At 40.3% G+C, this 20,464-nt stretch overlaps 1 protein-coding gene and 1 long non-coding RNA gene across 5 annotated transcripts in view; one reads left to right on the plus strand and one right to left on the minus strand.

The window, feature by feature from the left end:
* NOVA1 (NOVA alternative splicing regulator 1) overlaps positions 1 to 3,751 on the minus strand; it is a 156,973-nt gene extending 153,222 nt beyond the window's left edge. For both annotated transcript variants that reach the window (XM_075103257.1, XM_075103256.1), the window contains exons 1-2: positions 2,813 to 3,751; positions 804 to 947 (exon numbers count right to left, since the gene is read on the minus strand). In XM_075103257.1, coding sequence (XP_074959358.1) covers positions 804 to 947; positions 2,813 to 2,948 — 280 coding nt within the window. In that variant the 5' untranslated portion in view covers positions 2,949 to 3,751. The remainder of the gene's footprint in view (positions 1 to 803; positions 948 to 2,812) is intronic.
* The window catches only part of LOC142061805 (uncharacterized), a 31,169-nt gene continuing 14,401 nt past the window's right edge, over positions 3,697 to 20,464 (plus strand). For 2 of the 3 annotated variants that reach the window (XR_012662259.1, XR_012662261.1), the window contains exons 1-2: positions 3,697 to 3,796; positions 4,410 to 11,477. This is a non-coding gene — a long non-coding RNA (uncharacterized LOC142061805). The remainder of the gene's footprint in view (positions 3,797 to 4,409; positions 11,478 to 20,464) is intronic. The other variant, XR_012662260.1, reaches the window with a different exon arrangement.

The raw sequence follows: 20,464 nt of genomic DNA on the forward strand, positions 1-20,464 counted from the left end.
CAATTACAGAACGCTAATTTGTCCATCTGTAAGGAAAAAAATTATTATTCAATTGCAGAAGCTAAAGTCTTGTCTATCATTATGTAAGACTCCCTCTTCAGAAATCTTATAAGGGAGAAATGCTACATCAGGTATTTATTACTGTTATTCGCAAACATTAAAGACTTACTTCTTGTGCACTAATACAGTCGATAAAATGCTCATTTCTTTATTCATCTGAAGCATTTCACTTTTATAATAGAGTTTTCTTCCACCATCATGATAAACATAACATAAAGAATATCTGAAGAGCAGCACTTGTCCCCCTTTACTTCACTCCAGAGCCAGTGAACAAAGCAGTGAAGCAGAAAGAAGGTACATAATGCATTTAAAGTAAATGGCCCATTCTTTAAGAGGAGGCCTCTCATTTTTACTCATTCTAACTTAATTGTCATTACAATGTCTGGAAACTTCAAACGAACAATTATTTTTATGCCAGCTGTCAAGTTGGCTCCTTAAAGCTAGATCTCAAATTTTTTTTTTTCTAACTAAAAAACAAAGCAATCAAAATGTTAATGGAAATATTCTTTTGCAGAAACATTGTAAACATCTTCAAGCATATTTCAAGCAGTTGGTGCCCAGTCCATTCCATACACCAAGACAGACAACATTTATATTCACTGATGCACTTTGTAACATACTTTTCTGAGAAATAACGCTTCCAGCTGCACTGGAAGCTTAGTCGTCAATACATGAAACACACTGATACATACATACATCCCTTGGCATATAAAAATAAAGAATTGGCTAATTTTTGCACCTACCTGGGTAAAAATCTTTGGATTTAGACAGCTTGATGGTGGCCCCAGTCTCTTTCTGCAACTGAACAATTGTCTGTCCTCCCTTCCCAATTATAGATCCAGCAGCATAACTAGGTATGAGGACCTTTAGAAAATACTGGCCATCCTCTGAAAAATTGAGATATGCATGGTTAATATGGCTTACAAACTTCGATTTTTTTTTTTTTTCCTCCCCAGACCCACAAACAAAATGTTACATCTTTAAACTCATCCGCTAACTCATGCCTTTACATCTAACCAGTTGCGTCATTCTACAAGACATGCATGTACAAGACGTACATTTTAAAATAACTTGCTCAGAAGAAACGTACATAAAGAATCCACATAGATTCCTTAATTCTGTAAAAGAGTAAGAATAAAATCCCAATTATATTTCAAATGTGGATTTCCCCCCCCTCCCCCCAGTGGTAACCACAGCGTGCAGAAATGATTGGCCACCTTTAAAAAAATAAAGCCTTGCACGAAAACATGCCCAGTGACAACTACAACCTTGCTTGAAAATACTGCAAAAGAAATGCCAAAACTAAGAAGGAATGAACTGTAAATTCTGACGGGCTATTTGTTTGTCATTAGCAAACACATGAGAACAGCAATTAGCTATTGCCTGCATTCTTCTTAAGTGAGCAAAACGACTACTCTGCCACCAAATAACCCACCCAAAATGTAGGGTTTTATTCCAAGCATTTCAGCCACTGCCAAGAAAACAACTCGACGTGGTACGGGTGGAATCACTTGCCTAAGTAATCCTGATGTATTCCTTTAGCACTTCTTAAGCGACAATGATCTCTTTTAAGCTCATTAATTAAAGGACATTAAGAAGAATTTTTCCCAATTGATCAAAAGCCTAAGTCACTTATTTTAAATACACTTAAAAGGTGACGAGATAGACAATGCCAGTCTTCTACCCACCACTAGCGTTAAAGCACACAATCGAACAGGGGAAAAAAAAAAAAAAAAAAGACATGTATAATGAATGGAGGGGGAAAAAGAAAAAAGAACTCCCAGTCTGGTTCGGCACCTGCACGATTGCCTCTGCTCTCCACGGCTAAATCCGCGACACCGAAGTCTAAGGACCTTCCGTCACCGGCTCCAAAAAAGTGCAAGACAATACGGGTCCGCTGGGTCCCCAGACCCGGGCTCTCCCCAACGTCCCATCGGCACGGACATCAAGATTTCTATCACAAAACCTGTTTCACAAAGTTGTTCTTTTCTTTCCCCCTAAGGCGGAAGGAACGATCCCAATTCACCTGACTTCTCTTATCTGAGACCACCAGCCTCTCAAGAAGTGCCTGCGTGTGAGAGTCGTGCCCACCCGCGTTCCCACGGCCGGCTGAGCCACGCACGACGCGCAGCCAGAGCGCTGCGCTTAGCACCGGGCAAATAAATTCCCCCCCGCCTCGGTGCATTGTTGTGACGACTCCGGTGCGAACGGCCGGGAGGAGATGCCGGTCCCGCTACAACTCATCTCCTCCCGGACGAGCAGGACGTTACCCAGCGAGCCCCCCGCAGCCGAGGCGGCTCCCCCCCCGCCACCAGCCAGCCCTCGCCCCCGGCGCGGCGAGCGGGCGCGCTGACAATAGGAGTGAGGCCAAGGAGGAGGAAAACGCACGGCAAGGCTGAAATTCAACTTGCGACCCAGAGGATGTGGAAGGAGGAAGGCGCGTTTGCCGTCTCCTTCCAGCTGCCATTTATTTTCGCCCATCGCTAAAGGGGCGAGGGAGACAGCTGGGCTGCAGAAGCCCCTTGTGCTCCCTCCTAGTCTCCGTAGGGTCACGGCTGTGCAGCCCCGGCGTGGATATTAAATAAAAAGACTGGTAGATGCTGAAAACCGACGCCATTTTGATGAATGATAACATTAGAGAAATGGGAATGTTTGGGGGGGAAGGGGGGAGGCAGGCAGGCAGGTAGGGAAGCGGAGAGGTGGGTGGGTTGGGCGGGGGGGGGGGGGGGGAGGTGACAGAGGATATACCCACCGCCCGTGTTGGTCCTCTTGGTGCTGCCGGCTTCGGGGGGGGCTTCGAGCGGTCTTTTCCGGGAGTCTGGCGGGTCCAGGTCTATGGGAACCCCGGTGTGGGTCCCGTTCTGCTGGATGGGAGCTGCCGCCATCATGTTTGCTGCTGCTCGGAGGAGAATTGTCTCTTCCCTTCTGTGGTGGGGGGGCAGGGAGGGAAGGGGGGAGGAGGAGGAGGAGGAGGAGGAGGAGAAGGAGGAGGAAGGGGGAGGAGGAGGGGAGGGGGCTCGTCCCGTTCTCTTGTCCTTTTCGAAAATGTAGAGCTAAGCTCGGGATTGTCGAGGATGCTGCGCGCCTTGTTTATCTGGCACCCGGGGGGAGGGAAGGGAAAGGAGGGAGGGAAGCGGGCAGGACTGGGCTGGAGGAGCAGCTGCAGTGCAGTGTCAGGAGGAGATGAGGAGAAGGGAGACAGGGGAACGAGGGGGGCGAGAGAGGGAAGAGAAAGGGGGAGAGGGGAGGAGGAGGAGGGGAAAGAGTGAAAAGAGTGAGACAGGAGGAGGAGAGGACAGAGTGAGTGGGAGAGAAGAGGAGGGGAGAGAGTGAGTGGGAGAGGAGAGGAGGGGAGAGAGAACGAGTGAGACTGAGGCGGCGGGGAGGGAGGGAGGAAGGGAGGGGGAGAAGGAGGGAGCGAGCGAGCGGTGTAAATGGTGGGCGAGGGAGCGAGTGGGAGATGATTCACGCTGCCTCCGACCCCCCTTCCGTCCCTGCCTGCCCTGGCGCTGCGCCTCGCCCCGGCTGCCCGCCGCGCTCGGGCCCCCGTGCCCTGCCTCACTGACGGGCTCGTCTGCGCGCGGGCGGGGAGCGAGGGGGGATCTCTGCCTGCGCGGCTCCGCTCTCGCCCCCCCGCCGCCGCCGGGCGCACGGGCGGCTGGCCGGCCGACCGACCGACCGACCGGCCGCGGCCGCCACCCCCGGCTGCACCGCAGGCACCCGAGAGGCAGGAGAGGTTAGAGCCGTGGGAGGGGGTGCCAGTGCGGGGGGCGGGGGGGGGGGGGCCAGGAGGGAGAGATTGGGGGGGGGGGGGGGAGGCCAGGATTAAAAAAGGGCGGGGCTTCCCGCGAAGACAGGCGGGTCGTCTGGCCAATCGGAACAAAGGAGAGCGAGGTTGGGATTGAAACGTGTAGCCAATCACGGGCTCGAGTAGAGGAGCCGTTGGGGGGGGGGGGAGGCGGGGGCGGCTTAACCTCTGCGGCGGGGGGCGGCGGCGGGGAGGGCAGGGTATGGCATGGCATGGCATGGCATGGCGGGGCGTGTGTGGGGGCCGGCTGCCCACCCGGGAGGGTCCCCGCCGTGATGCGGCGTCACCTGGGTTACGCACTGCGCCCCGCGGGCCCGCGGCTGCGTGGGAGGATGGCGAGATCGCCCGAGGCGGCCGTGGGATAGCGGGGACGCGTCCTCGCCGGGGCCGGCCGCGGCGTGTCGCGGTGCGGAGGGGGCCCTTCCGACCGGCCGCCGCCGAGGGGGGGTGGTGGGGGGGGCAGCGCCGCTGCTCCACGCCGGGCTGCATCGCGCAGGCTTGTAGGAAACATAATAAAGATAGTATTCTTGTCCTGTGACAGCCGGGCTGGCTGGAGCGGTGTGGCACTGAGCGGCACTTCTTACGTAAATATTTCGTAGAAAATTCAAAGATGGTTCACTGCGACGGAGGCTATTTCTGCGTGCAAATCTCAGATTGTTCGGGTTGAAGCTTAAGACATTGTAAGGTGTGTGTGTGGGGGGGGGGTTGTCTGCGTGCTGTAAAACCGTTTTTACTCCACTCTTCGCTATTTGTTGCCTCTGAAAAATTTTCTCAAACAGATATAAATGTAACGGTAGCGGTCAGTACTGGAGCATCAATTCTCTACAGAATGTAGAAATATGTGTTTATTGCATTAGATCATGCTCTGTGCTAAATTGGTATTAATATGTATGTGTGTGGAATGGCTGCTGACTTGATTCCTCTTACTAGGCAAGCTCAAAACCTGGCTGTTTGTGGATGAAATCCAATTTCCATTCAAAGCTCCCTGGGAGGCTCAGCCTTAGTTTTAGTAATCACTTACCATTAATACTGCCCCAAACCATTTTTAGTACTTAAAATAGAAATTTCTTGTACAATACATAATATAGCACATCACCTCCACTTACAAATTATAAGCCAGATACATAATGCATTAGAGGATATTAAAAGGTGGGCACTTTAACATCTAAACAGGCTCTGCCCAAAAGTGTTCACAAATTAAGAACTCGATCCAGCACAGTGCATAGGAAACTTTCAATGACTTCTTTGGGAATTGTGTCCCAGGAATGCGATATCTAGGCTCCTCACAGGCAGATGAAATAGATGCGGCAGATTCAGTAACAATTTGGTAGCATATATGGTCAGAAAAATGATTGTATAAAAATGGAACTTTCTTACTCATCATATAGCCTTTGTATCTAAGATACTCTGACTCATAATTGCTTAGTTTACTGACTGAAATAAAATTTTAGGCTTCTGTTACCTTGGCAGTTGCTGACACAATTATGGCACAGCAAGCTGGGGACTGGTTCTAGCTCTTACATTTTCTTTACTAAGTTCCAGTTGAAGAATTTTAATTAGTATTTGAGCCAGAAAGAGCACAGCACGGCTTGAAAATTTCAGGTCCAGTTTGTAGGGTCATCAGTCCTAAGAGGCCTCTTTTGATTTGTAAACTAAGCAAAAGACTTATAGAAAATGTTGAAGACAAAAATAAAACCCCCACAATGCTTGAATGAAGCCATCTTGAGTCAATTTCCGCAGTGGAACTGGATAAATTGTAACACTGCTCCCTTTATCTCGCTGAATATGTCCCATTCATCTGTAGTAACGTTGAATCAAACAATTCTCTTGTTTTAAGACCACATCTGTTTTACTGTGCACCCCACACCAATTTTAATTATGTGGCAGATCTGATTGGATTCAGCACCTGCAAGTCTTCCCTTTGGGAGCTCCAATTAGCTTATAAAACATTTACTTGATTGCGTTCTTTAAACAAAAGTATTGTTTCATCCTAACAACAGGAATACTGAAGTGTAGAATAAAAAAGGGTTTTAACGTGATAAGCAGTGTGTATGTTGTTTGTGTATCTGTCTTCCATAAGCTTAGAGGAAAAAGTGGTAATCCTGAAACCTAATTTCCTCAGACTCAGCAGATGTCTGTCCTGCGTTAGTCTGTTTCTTTACTAACAGCTGTTTCACAAGTGCCTCCCCTTGTCTCTACAGAATGCCTTTTGTTTAATAATTTCCTGATACCTTATCTCCTAGTCCCACTAAGACAAGCTTTTTCAACTTTTCTGGTACATATAAGTAGGGTTTTTTATAGTTTAATGGACACGTTTGTCTTTGAAGAATTTAGCTAAAGCTAAAATAGTAGCAGTTCTACTTAACTAAGCAAATAGATGAATATAATAAACATTTCAACAAATATTGATTTAATATTAAGACCAGTATTAATTATTACAGGTATTCTTCAGAATATGCTTATTTCTCCTTATTTCACTGCTTGGAGCGGTGATGATTGAGGTCTAGGGGGGCATATTGCATAAAGTGCAGCCCTCTAGTGGTAGAGGTCACAGGGAGTTTAAAGCAAGCTGTGTTTTCTGTCATGGGTGGGGAGCAATGAAATACAAGCAACCTAGGACACCGCCCTGCAGTATATCAGCCTCCGTCTTTGTTCATGGTCCAAGGCGCAAGCAAAAGTAGTTGTGGAGGCCTGTAGTACAGCCTTGCTCCCACTCCGTCGTGATTTCTACGGAGAAAGGACCGATGGAAAAGTAAAAAATGTCTCTATCATCAGAGTTTTCCTCTTTTTTCCAAATCTGTAATCTGTTGCTCCGCTTTTCCTTTTCAGCCAGCTCTAGACTGGCATATCTAACCAGAGATTGTTGAAGCTGTCGTAGGATCTCGATTCCTTTTCTGCTTCTTTCAGCCATGTCCTACCAGCCAATGTATTCTATAACTTCAGTATGAGTTAGTTCAGTGATAGCGTAAAATACAAATTCCATTTGCCAGCTTTATTTCTAAAAGCGCTCTTGGCTGGTGGAGGTGTGGATGGTAGCGTTCAAACTAATCTCTCCCACAGACATGAGAGCTGTGCTTAGAAATGAAAGGGATTAGGAAGAGGCATAAACCAAAGCAATTAAGCATGTATTTTAACAAATAGAAATCTGCAGAATAACTGAGGTGAAGTTCTAGTAAGCATCACCTAATCTGATCAAGTTCACTTTGTCGAACAAGACTCAACCTCCTGTTTCTTGTAGAGGTGATGGTTATTTCTCCGCTGACTAACAGAATGAAAAGTTTGGTTTTCCCCTTATGGGAAATACAACAGAGCCCAATAATCATTAGATGAAAAACGATACCTCTTAAACATCCCGGCTTAGTAAAAGAAAACAGATACAGTCTTTGTCCAAAATGATGCCGCTACTATTGGCAGTTTTTCATTACTGAATGATTGCTGGGATTCCTGGTAAACTTTGGCTCCGCTAAAATTGCAGTTAGTGATGAACTCAGAAGTCTCTTTCAAGTCTTTAACTTCTGCCTTCTTTTTGTCAAACTTTTTTTTTCTCCAATAATCTATTAGTTTAACTATTATTATTGATTAAATTATCCAGTTGTTGCTTTTTAAAATACTGCAGAAGTTGTTCACCAGTAAAAACTTTTGAGTTTCAGTGGAACTTCTCCAAGATCGCAGCAATATTAATCTTAATGAAAATCACACTCAGGGTTTGGAAAAACAAAAGCCAAATATGTATTAGACAGAAAGTGACCTGATTATCTATTTTCCCTTGCTTCTATTCCTTTTATCTGCACCTCTATTATATGCATTGCATTATATGTTTATAGTCGCACTTTTCACAGAAAAAGAGCACAGACAACTGCTAAACCCATTCATATTGTAGACCATTTCTGTGTAGTAGCTTTCTTTTTCCAGTAAACTGAGGATGGTAACTTAAAATCAGTAATAATTTGACCACACTGTTTATCATAACATAACTATATTGGCCAAAACTCCCTTTCTACTGGTAGAAGGAGAGAGCGTGTCTCGGAAATCAATGTCCATTTCTGCTGTCTCGGCAAAGAGATCACCTGCCGCCTCCTATTCCCACAATATTCATCAAAATTTGCAAAGGCTTTGTTAGACTTTTCTTCAGGAATACAGAACTGAATTTTTCTCAGTTCCGCATTACTGAATCTGTAGATCAGATTTATAAGCTGTTCCTCGTTTTTTTTATACTTGGGGTTACCTGAGGACCTTTCCAGAGCTCAGTGTGAAAAAACAAGGTAGCCTCAGGACAAGATCATTTTTCATCCCTCCCAAGAAATTGAATACATGGATCAGGGCATGATCCATGAAACTCCAGTGGCTAGACACTTACCCCAAAAAGGCATCTCCATGGTGATCTTTCTGTACAGTAATTTAAAGACCTTTTATTTCTCAGAACGAAAGAAATTGAAGACACCATTTCATTTGCCTTCCAATAATAGTAGTATTTTCAGTTTTGGCTTTTTGTGTTGGTTCTTTTGTTTGTTTGTTTGTTTGTTTTAATAGGAAAATAGATAATTCAGGGATTAAAACTGGTACAAACTGGGAGTAATTCATTGTAATGATACAATGATGTAACACAGTATGCGAGAAATAGCAGGATCACCTTGTGTAGCTTATGTCAGTCTACGGTGTTACTGATTCTGTACTTCTTAGCGCACTGTCTTACAAAATAACATTGGTGAAGCACCTCTTCCAACTGAATGCAGCCAGCTATCACTCCAGATGCTTCAGGATGTATTCCTCTAACAGGATGGTGAAAAGGGCATTTTTCAAGGAATCAACATACCATTTCCAATCTCTTATTATAATTGCTCTAGCACTATCGCTATTTTATGTCTCATTTTGCCCACCCACCACCAACTGTTTTACTTCTTTGAAATATTGGCACTTCAGGATAAATGAAATATGAAGAAGAGAGGTGTTAACAGCAAAATTAGTTTCTTTCTTTGTCTTGTCGAGCCTGGTCCCCTTCCTGTGAACCGAAAGACCTAGAACAATGCAGCACCCCCTAAGCGGTCATAAGGACACCTCTGCTAGAGCTCAGCCATGCTCCCAAAGAGACTAACACCATCTTGATTGTTCTCATAAATTAAAACTAGTGAAAACAGGTTGTACTTTTAAATGTAGTCTTACAATATAGGACCTTATTCAGGATTCTTGAAGCCTGGAAGTTTGCTAAAGTTCTGCTGACAAATGAGAGTTATTTTAGTGGAGAAGATCAGAAATACTGCCGGAAAAGGAATGGAAAGGGGGCAAGTAAACATGTTGCAGAGGGGACAAAGGAAAAACAAGAATGAGACAATGAAGTCAAAGGAACTGTCTTTTCTGTGCTATGTTTTATATTAAATTATGTAGCAAAATTTGAGTTGCTCTGCTCATTTTGCTCACTGCCAAAATGTGTACTGCTTGAGATCATGAAAGACAAATATATCCTAGTTAAAATTTTACTAGTAGACTTTCCTACTGCTAACCACCACCAAAGCCCACTTTTTTCCAGTATAATTTGTAATCAATCTTCCAAATAATAAGCTATTACAGAAAAAGTAATTTTTACAAGTATAATACTATTATAACAGTAGGCTTTTTGCCAACGGAAAGGTAATAAAAGTCATATCTCTAATATTATTGCAGTAGTAATAGTTCCTAGTAGAGATCCAGAGATCTTTAAAAATACTTTTTAAAGGTTTACCATATAAAAATGCATGTGCTAGTAGATTACAAATTAATTTCCAAGATTTTAGGTAATTGTTACTGCTTTTAAGAATAAGAAGTTACACTGGGAACCTCCAACTGATTCTTCCCTAGAGTTTGGCAAATGCCTTGGAGTTTTTTCTTGATGAAATAATTTTACTTCACCAACAAAAATTAACGATTCCAGTGCTTTGTATTTCTACCCGCTTGAAATCAATTACTACAAAATACCCCTGAATTGGAAAGTCTCCTGGTGGGGGAAGGTAAACATATAAAACTTCTTGTCAGGATAAATTGGCCAGAATGATTTGGCACATATCCTCAGAGTTTGCCATGAAAACATGTATCCACGTGTCAGCTGCACACAAAGGCGATCTGGCCCCAGAAGCATGGGGATTAGACGTAACGCTGCCTATCTGAGACAAAGGGTATTCCTTAGTGCAGTGAGGTTAAAACAGGCAGCTCATCAGTAGTACAAGTCTATCTAAATTATTCAGTTACCGTTTTGAGCCAGAAGGAAGGGTGGCAGATTATTAATTACTTTTGGGGTTTATTCATCTTGTTATTTTGTTTCAGTGAAAGCAGCACTGGAAACATGAAAAGGAACCAAAATATGAGACCACTTTGACTGTAATCACTTATAAGATATGGAATCGTTTTCTTATTTTAATAGTTGCAAAATACAACTGATTTTTATTTACATTTCAGTAAGACGTATCATGAAGTTGCTACGAATGTTTGTAAGTGGCTGCATGACTTTAAATTCAATCAAAGTGAATGGAACAACTCATATGCTCGAAGTAAAGCATATGTTTGCCTACCTTACTGAATTAATGTTTCGTTTGTTTTCAGTTCAATGGGAGAGAGCCGCATTGCTTCAATACTGCAGATTTAGGCCACCAAATCTCACCCAAGTATGCAATAACTCAATGGGAATCTTTCTGCTGCAGCCCTGATCACCTTTCTGAATATGTGACTTTTAAACATTTTCTTCAAAGAAGTTATGATTTGCTTTAAATGTTCCACATACATATATTATGTGTAAAACCTTTGGTTTTTTAAACCCTTCAGATAAAAGATAGAGTTCCATGGACCTACTCGATGAAAACAGTTCCATTGACTTCAAGGGGTTTTAAGTCATTCAATACAAAATACTTAAGGGGAAAAAATAGTGGAGAGCAGAAGGAAACTGTGTAAGAAATATTAACATAAAATGCAAAGCATTCATGCAATGAGGGAGATTCTCTTCGTATTCTAGTGATGGGCAATTTGAATTAATTTTGCACAAAAATATTTAGGGATATGAAATAGAAATATATAATAAAAGTATTCAGAAATACATAATTCATCCTTTTTAAATTATACATAAGCAAAATAACAGCTGGTATATAATTTAAAATTTGGCAGTTACAATAGTGAAAACTAAAGACACACTTTCCAGTAATTAAGAATCACAAATTAAGGTGAAAGTCTTTACATAGAGATTTTTAATGTTGATAATAAGCAGATATAAATACAACGTTATAGAAAGTTACGTTTTACATATATATATGTGTGTGTGTATATATATGTATAAAAAGCCTGACTATGTTTCCTGTAATTTTTCTGTGTAGTATTTTGTTTGTAATATTTTAGCCAAGTAGGAAGACTCCTGTTTCAAAACTTCCAAATATTTGTGTTCTTGTTGTTCTTATTTTCATTTAGAGGTTTAAGCTGTTTGCTCTAGAACAGAAGTCATAGATTGAAACAGTAAAAATAAAATTACTGCAGAACTGAGTCATTGCAAGTGAGACGAATGCCCATAAAAAAGTACAAATCACAAAATCCAGAAACAGGATCATCGTGCGTATTAGCAGCAACGCTTACAGATTCATCAAGGCTCACAACAAAGGTATTTATAAGTGGGCCTCCTGCCTCTGTCGCATGCTGTCATAGCTTTGGATTGACTGCTGTTAGATCCCTGTAATCCTGAGCCCCGGGATCTTGTCCTACATGTTTACCCCACTTGGTATGCCTGTTAGTAAGTACTTAAAGTGGAAATGAACTCTGATCTTTGTAGGTGTTTATAGCAAAGAGTTTTAGTCCTTTAAACCCCATATTTAACATGTATTTTTAAATACAGTTTATAAAAAGCTGCATTCAGTCTGATAGCTTATATTTTCCAGTTTAGCCAGTTATGTTTGGTTAATGCCTGGCATTTCTTAACTCAGTAGGGTGTTATGGCAGTGATATTACGGAACGCATTCATGGATGAGGAGGAGCATAGAGTAACAACAGCCACCGGGCTAAAAATGACATGTTTATAGTAGAAAGTCTTGGCAACTTTGATATCTGTAATGCACTTGTGATATGGAAAATAGAAGAAAATCTCATATTTTAGAAGACTGATGTGACAGAGAAATAATATATGACTGCCATTCACTTGTGAGGTTATGTTGTTATGCAGAAATTACGTAGAGATTAAAAGACAAATACTGTCCAGTTAAGAAATAGTTCATTAAAACTATCATATCCCATCCCACCTGAAAGCTCATTTTTGCCAACAGATTAAAAACAATGTACTGAAGCTAAAATTCCATGTATTCCATTTTTGCTGTCGTGGTTTTAGCTGGGATAGAGTTAATTTTCGTCACTGTAGCTGGTGTAGTGCTGTGTTTTGGACTTCTTAGTATGAGAATAATGTTGATAACACGCTGATGTTTTAGTTGCTGCACAGTAGTGTTTATACTAGTCAAGGACATTTCTAGCTTCCCAGGCTCTGCCGGGTGCACAAGAAGCCGGGAGGGGAGGGGGCACAGCCAAGGCAGCTGATCCAAACTGGCCACAGGGATATTCCATACCATATGACGTCATGCCCAGTGTGTTATCCGGGGGGAGCTGGCTGGGGGACGCAGCGATCGCGGCTCGGGGACTGGCAGCGTCGGTCGGCGGGTGGGGAGCGGTTGCATCATTTATTGTCTGGGTTCTTTAACTCCTCCCAAGGCTTCACCTCTCTCTCTCGTTATTTCCCTTTTAATTTTTTTTTATTATTATTATTATTACTACTACTACTGTTTTAATTATTAAACTCTTCTTATTTCAACCCACGAGTTTTCTTACTTCTCCCTTCCGATTCTCTCCCCCATCCCACAGGGGTGGGGGGAGTGAGCGAGTGGCTGGGTGGTGCTTGGTTGCCGACTGGGGCCAAACCACATTTGTTTATATCAAATTATATCAGAAATAACCCACATTAAGGAGCTCTACCTAAGCAAAGGCAACAACAATTAAGAACTTTCTCCCCTGGTGAAAGAGAAAGCATATGGAGACTGACTATTTTAGCTAATAAAACGCCTAAAGCCTGATTGACGAAATGCTTCCTGGATAATACAAATTAGAATATATTCACCTCATCTAGATTTAATGAGTTGGACAGCATTTATTTTCTCCAGATAATGAGACGTATTCAGTTCTGTTGAAATTCAATAGCCATAGAAAAAAAGTTCCCATAAATCGGGTAAAGCAAATAAAAGGATATAGCACAGCATTATTTATTTTTTTGATTTTGTGATTATAAAGAAGAGAAAAGGCTTAACATATACATATGTATTGAAAGAACAATAAATACTCAAATAGACTTTGAAACTTATCATCAAGGCAGTGTAATATTACTTAATTTTTTCCATTCTATCCGTTGAAATATATGTATTACTCTAAAATCTATTTCTAGAGATTTCTCTATACATGTATATAGTCCTGTAGATAAAGCTAATTACAAACAGGCTATTCAGCTGTAATCCCCAGAGCTGAAAAGTGACAAGAGTTAATTGTAAAATATGCTGAATTAGTATAACTACTGCAAAAAGCAGTGTAAAACACTGGCAATATAAAATTTTTCCTTCCCTCATTTGAAGGTGGTAAAAATATCACCTATGTAGTTAAGAGTTCTAAACTTCACTCTTCTAAGAAATTTCATATTTGCAGATTTGTACCCAGTACAAATCTTGTGGCAATGTAGCATCTTTGCGAAAATCACTGCTATTTTCATGTTATGATAGTTATTAATAAATACTTATACAACATTAACTCAGATTGGCTTTTCCTCTAAAAAGGATGCTGAGGCATACGGTAGTGATGATATATCAACTCTCAAGAAAACTGCAGAGGTAGCTAATGAGGTCAGTTAAGCCTTATTTCTTTCACGAGTGACAAACTCTCATGGCAGGATTTACAGAAATGGAATCGTAGAGTATCTTGAGTCGGAAGGGGCCCATAAAGAACATCGAGTCCAACTCCCCGCTCCTCAGAGGACTACCTAAACCTAAACCAGGTGACTAAGAGTGTCGTCCAGGCTCTCCTTGAATGCTGACAGAGTTCGTGCTGTGACCACTTCCCTGAGGAGCCTGTTCTGGTGAAGAATCTTCCTAATGCCTAGTCTGATCTTGCCGATGCAGCTTCTTTCCGTTTCCTCATGTTCTATCTCTGGTCACCAGAGAGGGGAGATCAGCACCTCCCCCTCCACTGCTTCCCCGAGGGAGCTGTAGGCTGCGATGAGGGCACCCCTCGGCCTCTCCGCTCCAGGCTGAACAACCGGGTGACCTCAGCCGCTCCTCGTACGTGTTGCCCGTAGACCTTTCACCGTCTTGGTCGCCCTCCTCTGGACATACTCTAACAGCTTGATGTCTTTCTTATACTGAGGATAATAATATAAATGTGAAATCACTAGAGCCAATTTGTACAGCGGTGTCATACGATAAGGATGTTTTTTCTTCGTATCCTAATGGAACGGCTAACTCCATCTGGATAGAACCTTACTCCTGGCATAATTTCATTGACTTCACTAGGGTGTGGTTAAGGAAATAGATCTTCCCATCATGGAAATGTGTTTTAAATTTATAAAACTTGTAATTTTAGTCTAATAAAAGTAGTTTCAATACATTCAATACATTTCAATACATTCCATTCTACTTTGTTGATTTACTCCTGGAACCAAAGGTGATGTGATGAATATCAGTAACAAAACCACTATTAGTATCTGTCACCCAATGTAGCAGGTTGTTTTCAAATTTCAGATAACAGACTGGTATATTAAGAGTGCATTACAGCTACGAAAAAAGTACACAAAAAGATGAGAATTTCTTATTAGAACATTATAGTTCTAATCCAAAATGCACAACCGGTAAAGCTAAATTTTTAAAGGAAAACATGCAAGAGTTAAAATTCGTAAAGCAAAAATATCTTGGCTTAGATGCATTTTTCATTTTAAAGTAAATGTGTTAACAAAAATGGGACTATAAGAAGCTGTACTTTTAAAGTTTAGCTAGGTGTACATGGCAATAGAATTGTATTTCCAGCCTACTTTACTATGGAGTCTAAACTCCACCCCACACCCCACGCTCCCCAATTATTTTATTGTGCTTTTTGAATAATTTACCATTTTATGAAGGTGAAACACCTGGTAGGACTTTTAACAACTTAAGAAAACACACAAAAGATGATGATGCTAGAAAATGAATATTTTTAAGGCTTTATTCAATTGTTAGTATCTAACTCTACAAGTGACAACGTGGGCAGTAATCACATGCAGTCCAGCCAAATTCAAAAATACCATTCGGTTTCAAAGTCTGAAATTTTTGGTTCCCTTATGCAAATGCTTATTCACCTGAGTAGTCTTTATTCATATACATGATGGTGTTCAACACAATTTTTCACAAACAATCAAAACACTGAAGTGCTGCAAACAGAAAATCTTCTGTTTTCTTGTGCTTTTCCACAATTTTCTATACAGGAAAGAATTCTGAAGAATTCAAAATTGAGTGTTATGTACAGCAATAAATGTCTGCAAAACATTTTGGTGTCTGTGTTCCTATTTCTACAAAAACATATATTGTTAATCATGATAATCTGAAACATCATTGTTCCTGAAATATTGGTTTCTGGAGTAGGTTTCTTATACTTAGATGAATATAACTTTGCTGACATTTAGAAAATACTGACACCTCAAACTTTTGTATATGTCAAGTCTGACTGAAAGTATTATGTTAATTGTCTTTTGGACTGCATGGGTAAATTATTCATTATTACATCGTCATACTGTGGAGGAACTGGGTTGCACTATCTCCAAATATTATGCATTACTTACAAATGGTTGAAAGCCATTTCTCTCTTCATTACAGTTGGTCACCTTAGTGAAAGAAAACAGTCAGCTTTCCAGGAATACTTTATTTATTTAGAGCCTCTAAGATCTCCCAGGAGAACATGTCATATAAGCAAATGAAAATGCTTGGCGTGATAGATCCTGCAACACTGCATTACATTCTGTGGAAAGTCATTTATGAAAAAATGAAGTATGCCCATGCTATTCAGTGTCATCTAGATATCTTAATAAAACATAAGGTGAAAGCACGCATTGGTCATGGAAGTTTGAAGTGTATTTTGTCGTGATCGTTTTCACTTTTCAATTTGATGAAATGAACATTCTGTATAAATCTGGCCACCCGAGAACAAAGCTTAAAACTGTAATTATTTTATGAAATTAAAGGAACATTTCACTTTTTTATCGAGAGTTGCAAAGTTATGTTAAAAAATCTTTACAGATTTTAATTACATTTAATTGTTCAAAGACTTTAAAAAAAATGTATAATCTATTAAAATACAAGTGTGTATATATGTATGTGCATGTATGTGTGTCTCTACATGTGTACGCAGAAGTAAAACACATGCATATGAATGATGTACACATCTCATACATGGTGTGTTTGTATATATGTATATATGTTTGTACATGCATTCATCCATAAAATCACACAGCAATTTTGAGCCCTCTAGTGGTAAGAAACTTCTTAGTTAAGAAACCATCCAACTTATCGTAAGTATATCCATTTAAAAGACAGGTGTCTAAACTGTACAACACTATTATGCTTTTGTATAGGTTCAAGGTGGCTCCCTACAGTGGCTGTGAGTCTGTAGATACAAGTGTTAATAACGACACAGCTCTGCAAATTAATGTATTGTTTCTGGCATGGTAACTTTTCCACCTTTTCTCTGTTGAAAATATGGCTCCTTTGTATCTTTTTGACACAATGATGATAATTTGTGATATTTCCTTAAAAAACAACAAACCCCTGCCATGAATGCTGTCAAATAAAAATGGAATGTTTTCAGACACAGCATCCTTATTCTCAACTTCACGTTATATACTTCCACAAGTAAGTACTACAGATGGAGGAGAAGGAAAATCTGCATTTCAGGTCGGGAAAGGATTCATCACGTATAACTTCTGCCGTCTAAAAGCTGGGTTTCTAGACCAAGCTGGTTGTTTGCACTGACCCTAATGTCACTGGAGGTAAATAGGACTGGATGAATTGCCTTCTAAAGGTACCTGGAAGGGAGCTGTAAGACAGGAGAAATCTTTATGGATGCAATTTTCTCCATTTCTCAGGGAGACCTGGCTAACTAACTAACTAACTTAGAATCAATATTTTCCTTTTAGAAGGCTGAAAAAAAAAGTATATCATTATAAATTTTATATAATATAAATATATAAAATTTATATAAGTATATATTTATATTAAAATTATATAAATAACCTCAGTTTGAATAAGATTAAATAACATTATAATAAATACGATTATTTATAACAATATTTATAACATATAATACATATTAGAAGATAGCAACATAATATAATAATAATGCATATTAATATTATAATAACACATTATTAAACAAAGAACATAAATCTCAGGTTAATTTACTGCATTGGGAAACCATTCTGCATGATTACTACTATTTGGGGGGAAAACCCAGAATAACATTCAGAAGTGTTTTGTCTCGTGCAGGATGGATTTGACGGGCTCCAGAGATCCCCCTTGCTTTAGTTTTCCTCCTGGACTCAGTTTAAACATTTGGTCTGGATGACCATCCATGCCTTAGAGCGTATGAATCCTGTGGATGTCCCGTTTCTTCAAAGATTAACACTTCAGTCAGAATCTTGTCCTTGCAGGAACAAGGGAGCACAACTATGCAGAGCGGAAAGGTTTCTGAGCTCCTTTTACAGGGCAATCTCACGGGGAAGACCTTAACTATGGTTTTCATTCCCTCTGTCCACAGTCCTATAATCATGGAACTTGTTGACTCTCAAGAATAGAAACAGTTTAATTGGCCAGGGTTTTTAATAGGGATGAATATCAGTGTTTCTGGAATTATTTCATTTAAAAAATAGTAAAGTAATTTATGAATGTAATTGGTTATGTGCCAAGAGCTTAGGACAGGAAAATTATGTAAGTCATAAGCAATTCATTCTCATTTTTAATAATAGAGCACCAATTTTGCTTCCAGTGTATTAGAGCAATTTAAATAAATTGTTATTCAAAAGACTGTTTATTTTTACTATCTAACAAAATTCCATACACGCATGATACAGAAATTAACTCCTAAAAGGAATATTTTTGTTAGATGCATGTAACATTTGCACAGGTTGAATTTTTTTTACAAGGTTATCTGGGTAAAACGTGCAAGAGGGAACATAAGTTTTGTGTGCGATAACAGTCAACCTCGGCAAGTAGTGAGGCAAAAGGTTGGAAGCTAGCTCCAGTGTGCAAGAGTATGATTATCACAAAACCTGGAGCAGGGTTATAACTTGTAGAAGAAAACACCGGTGACTTCGTAACAGTGAAAAGAATTCCTTTGGAGACTGACACTGAACAGTACTATGTGACTTGGAATGTTAAGGAAAAAAATAAATGTTACGTTAAGGCACTGCATTTTTCTCGCTTAGAAATCATTTTCTAGTAGAAATAAAATAGAAAACTAGAATATTTTATCAGTGCTATGCTTGGGATAAACACTTAATCGTAAATTCATACCTCACAAAATCAAGTGTTAGTGCTTAGTTATTAAATGTTTATAACAGGAGCATATGATGTCTGGATAAAAGTGTTTGCAGACAAAATAATCTTAAGTTTCTCCAAGAAGGCATAGCGATTGCTTTAGCATGGCCAGAATGTATTAGTAAGGAGGTTTTATGGGGTGCTTAAACTATCAGGAGTTCTTAGTTCAGAAAGATTATTGAATGGCAGTCTGATGAAAGAGGAAATTAAATTTAAAGACTGCTAGTGTGAAGTCATCAAATCAAGTTGCACGTCCAGACTGCTTTTTTTGCAGCTGATGTCACTATTGTCCTTCCTGCGTCTTGCAAGTATTGCATCGGGACTACAATAGACCAAGATATCATCCATTGGTGTGTCACAGGGGAGAAGAATGTCCCTGGATGAACAATCACAGTTCATGGGCCACCCAAAATAAAATAGTTTTAACATCTTAAATAGCTAGCTGAAAAAAATGCCACTAAATAACTACGGTTGAGAGTATAAACAGCGTACATTAGAAAAAAGAGATAAAGACTTACAAAAATACAGGTTTTTTTCTCCAGCCTTTAATATGTACCACATACCTTATAAAGTTTCAGTCAGATATTTAATAGGCATATTCAGGGCAACAGCTAAACAAAGCTTTTCACACAAGGTTGAATAATAAGGCTGAGGAAGGGCAGTCTGTTAGACTTCCCGTGGCCCTGTGACTTAGCTAACAGGTGCTTCAACAATATCCCCCCTCTCCTCCCTTTATCTGGAAACAAATACAGAGGCCAGAATGCAGCTAAGCAATAGACTGTCTCTGCTGTCCAATGTCATCACGCTTGTCCAACAGGGCCCGCAAGGAAACATCAGTTTTTATGAGGTAGGACATAAGTTTCATAGAGCTTCGACAGCCTCTACTATTAAACGGGGTCAAGATCTGGTCTGAATAAGGACTTGAACTGAATGCATTTCAGAGAGATTGCCAATATGCTTTTATAGGAACTTATACGGTAGTATGAAGAATCACAAGTAATATAAAACATCTCACTTCATGATCCAAAACAATCACTGTCTAAGATTAGGAGAGGATTCCTTTGCGGACATTGCCTTATAATAAGCCAGCTGCACTTTCCTGAAGGCACTGGTTCTTCATTACCAGCAGCTGGACAATAGTTTTGATGGAATGCTGTTCAGTTCTGCTGTTTCAATTTCTGCGTATGTCACTAAGGGCCAGGAGAGACCATGTAAGGGTCAGAAAGAAGAAGAGGAAAAGGTTCCCAGCTGAAAAGGTGCTTCTGCATTGCCACTGAATTCCGGTGCCACATCTGCAGGTTTCTTTCTTTGACATTCAAGAACTGAGTTCACAGACATGTTTTTAAGAAACCTTTTTGTAGTTTACTTATAGACGTGCTGAAGTAATCCTGTCACAGCAGAGGGAAACCTTATAAAAAGATGCTTTAAAATCTTATCACTAAAAAAAACAGTGAAAAACATCTTGTGTAATACAATCTTAAAATATTTCTGCTTACCTTCTTATTAAAATAGTCCGTATGTACGTACTTATTCCTAGTTATGCAGATTGCTTATCCATTTGCTTTACATGTTTTAATATGATTTACAGATACAAAAAAGATAGCTAGATCATCTAGCCTGTCATCACGACTCACCGAATTTTGTGCTCTATACCATTGCCAGATATTTTGTCAGACTAAGACGAAAGCCCTCATAGATTTGTCCTGAGTAAAAACTTCGAAAGCAACCAGCTTCCTAAAGGAAAAATAGTAAATTATACTAGATATGACTAGGTGAAATGTATCCATGATTAGAAGGAAAGTGAAACCTCACAGTGCTCTGCAAAGCAAGCTGGGAAGGAAGTTTTGCAACCTGCAATCAACAAAACGATAAGTTTCAGGTTTTTTCTCACAGTATAGTATATGTGGTCCTTTCTCTAATCTATTCTGTGCCCTAGAGGAGAAGAAAAATCAAAAGTCCATAACCACAACATGTTTACGCAGATATATATCAAGAGCAACAAAAACATCTT

The sequence above is a fragment of the Phalacrocorax aristotelis genome, chromosome 9 (genome assembly GCF_949628215.1).
Source record: "Phalacrocorax aristotelis chromosome 9, bGulAri2.1, whole genome shotgun sequence".
Lineage (NCBI taxonomy): Eukaryota > Metazoa > Chordata > Aves > Suliformes > Phalacrocoracidae > Phalacrocorax > Phalacrocorax aristotelis.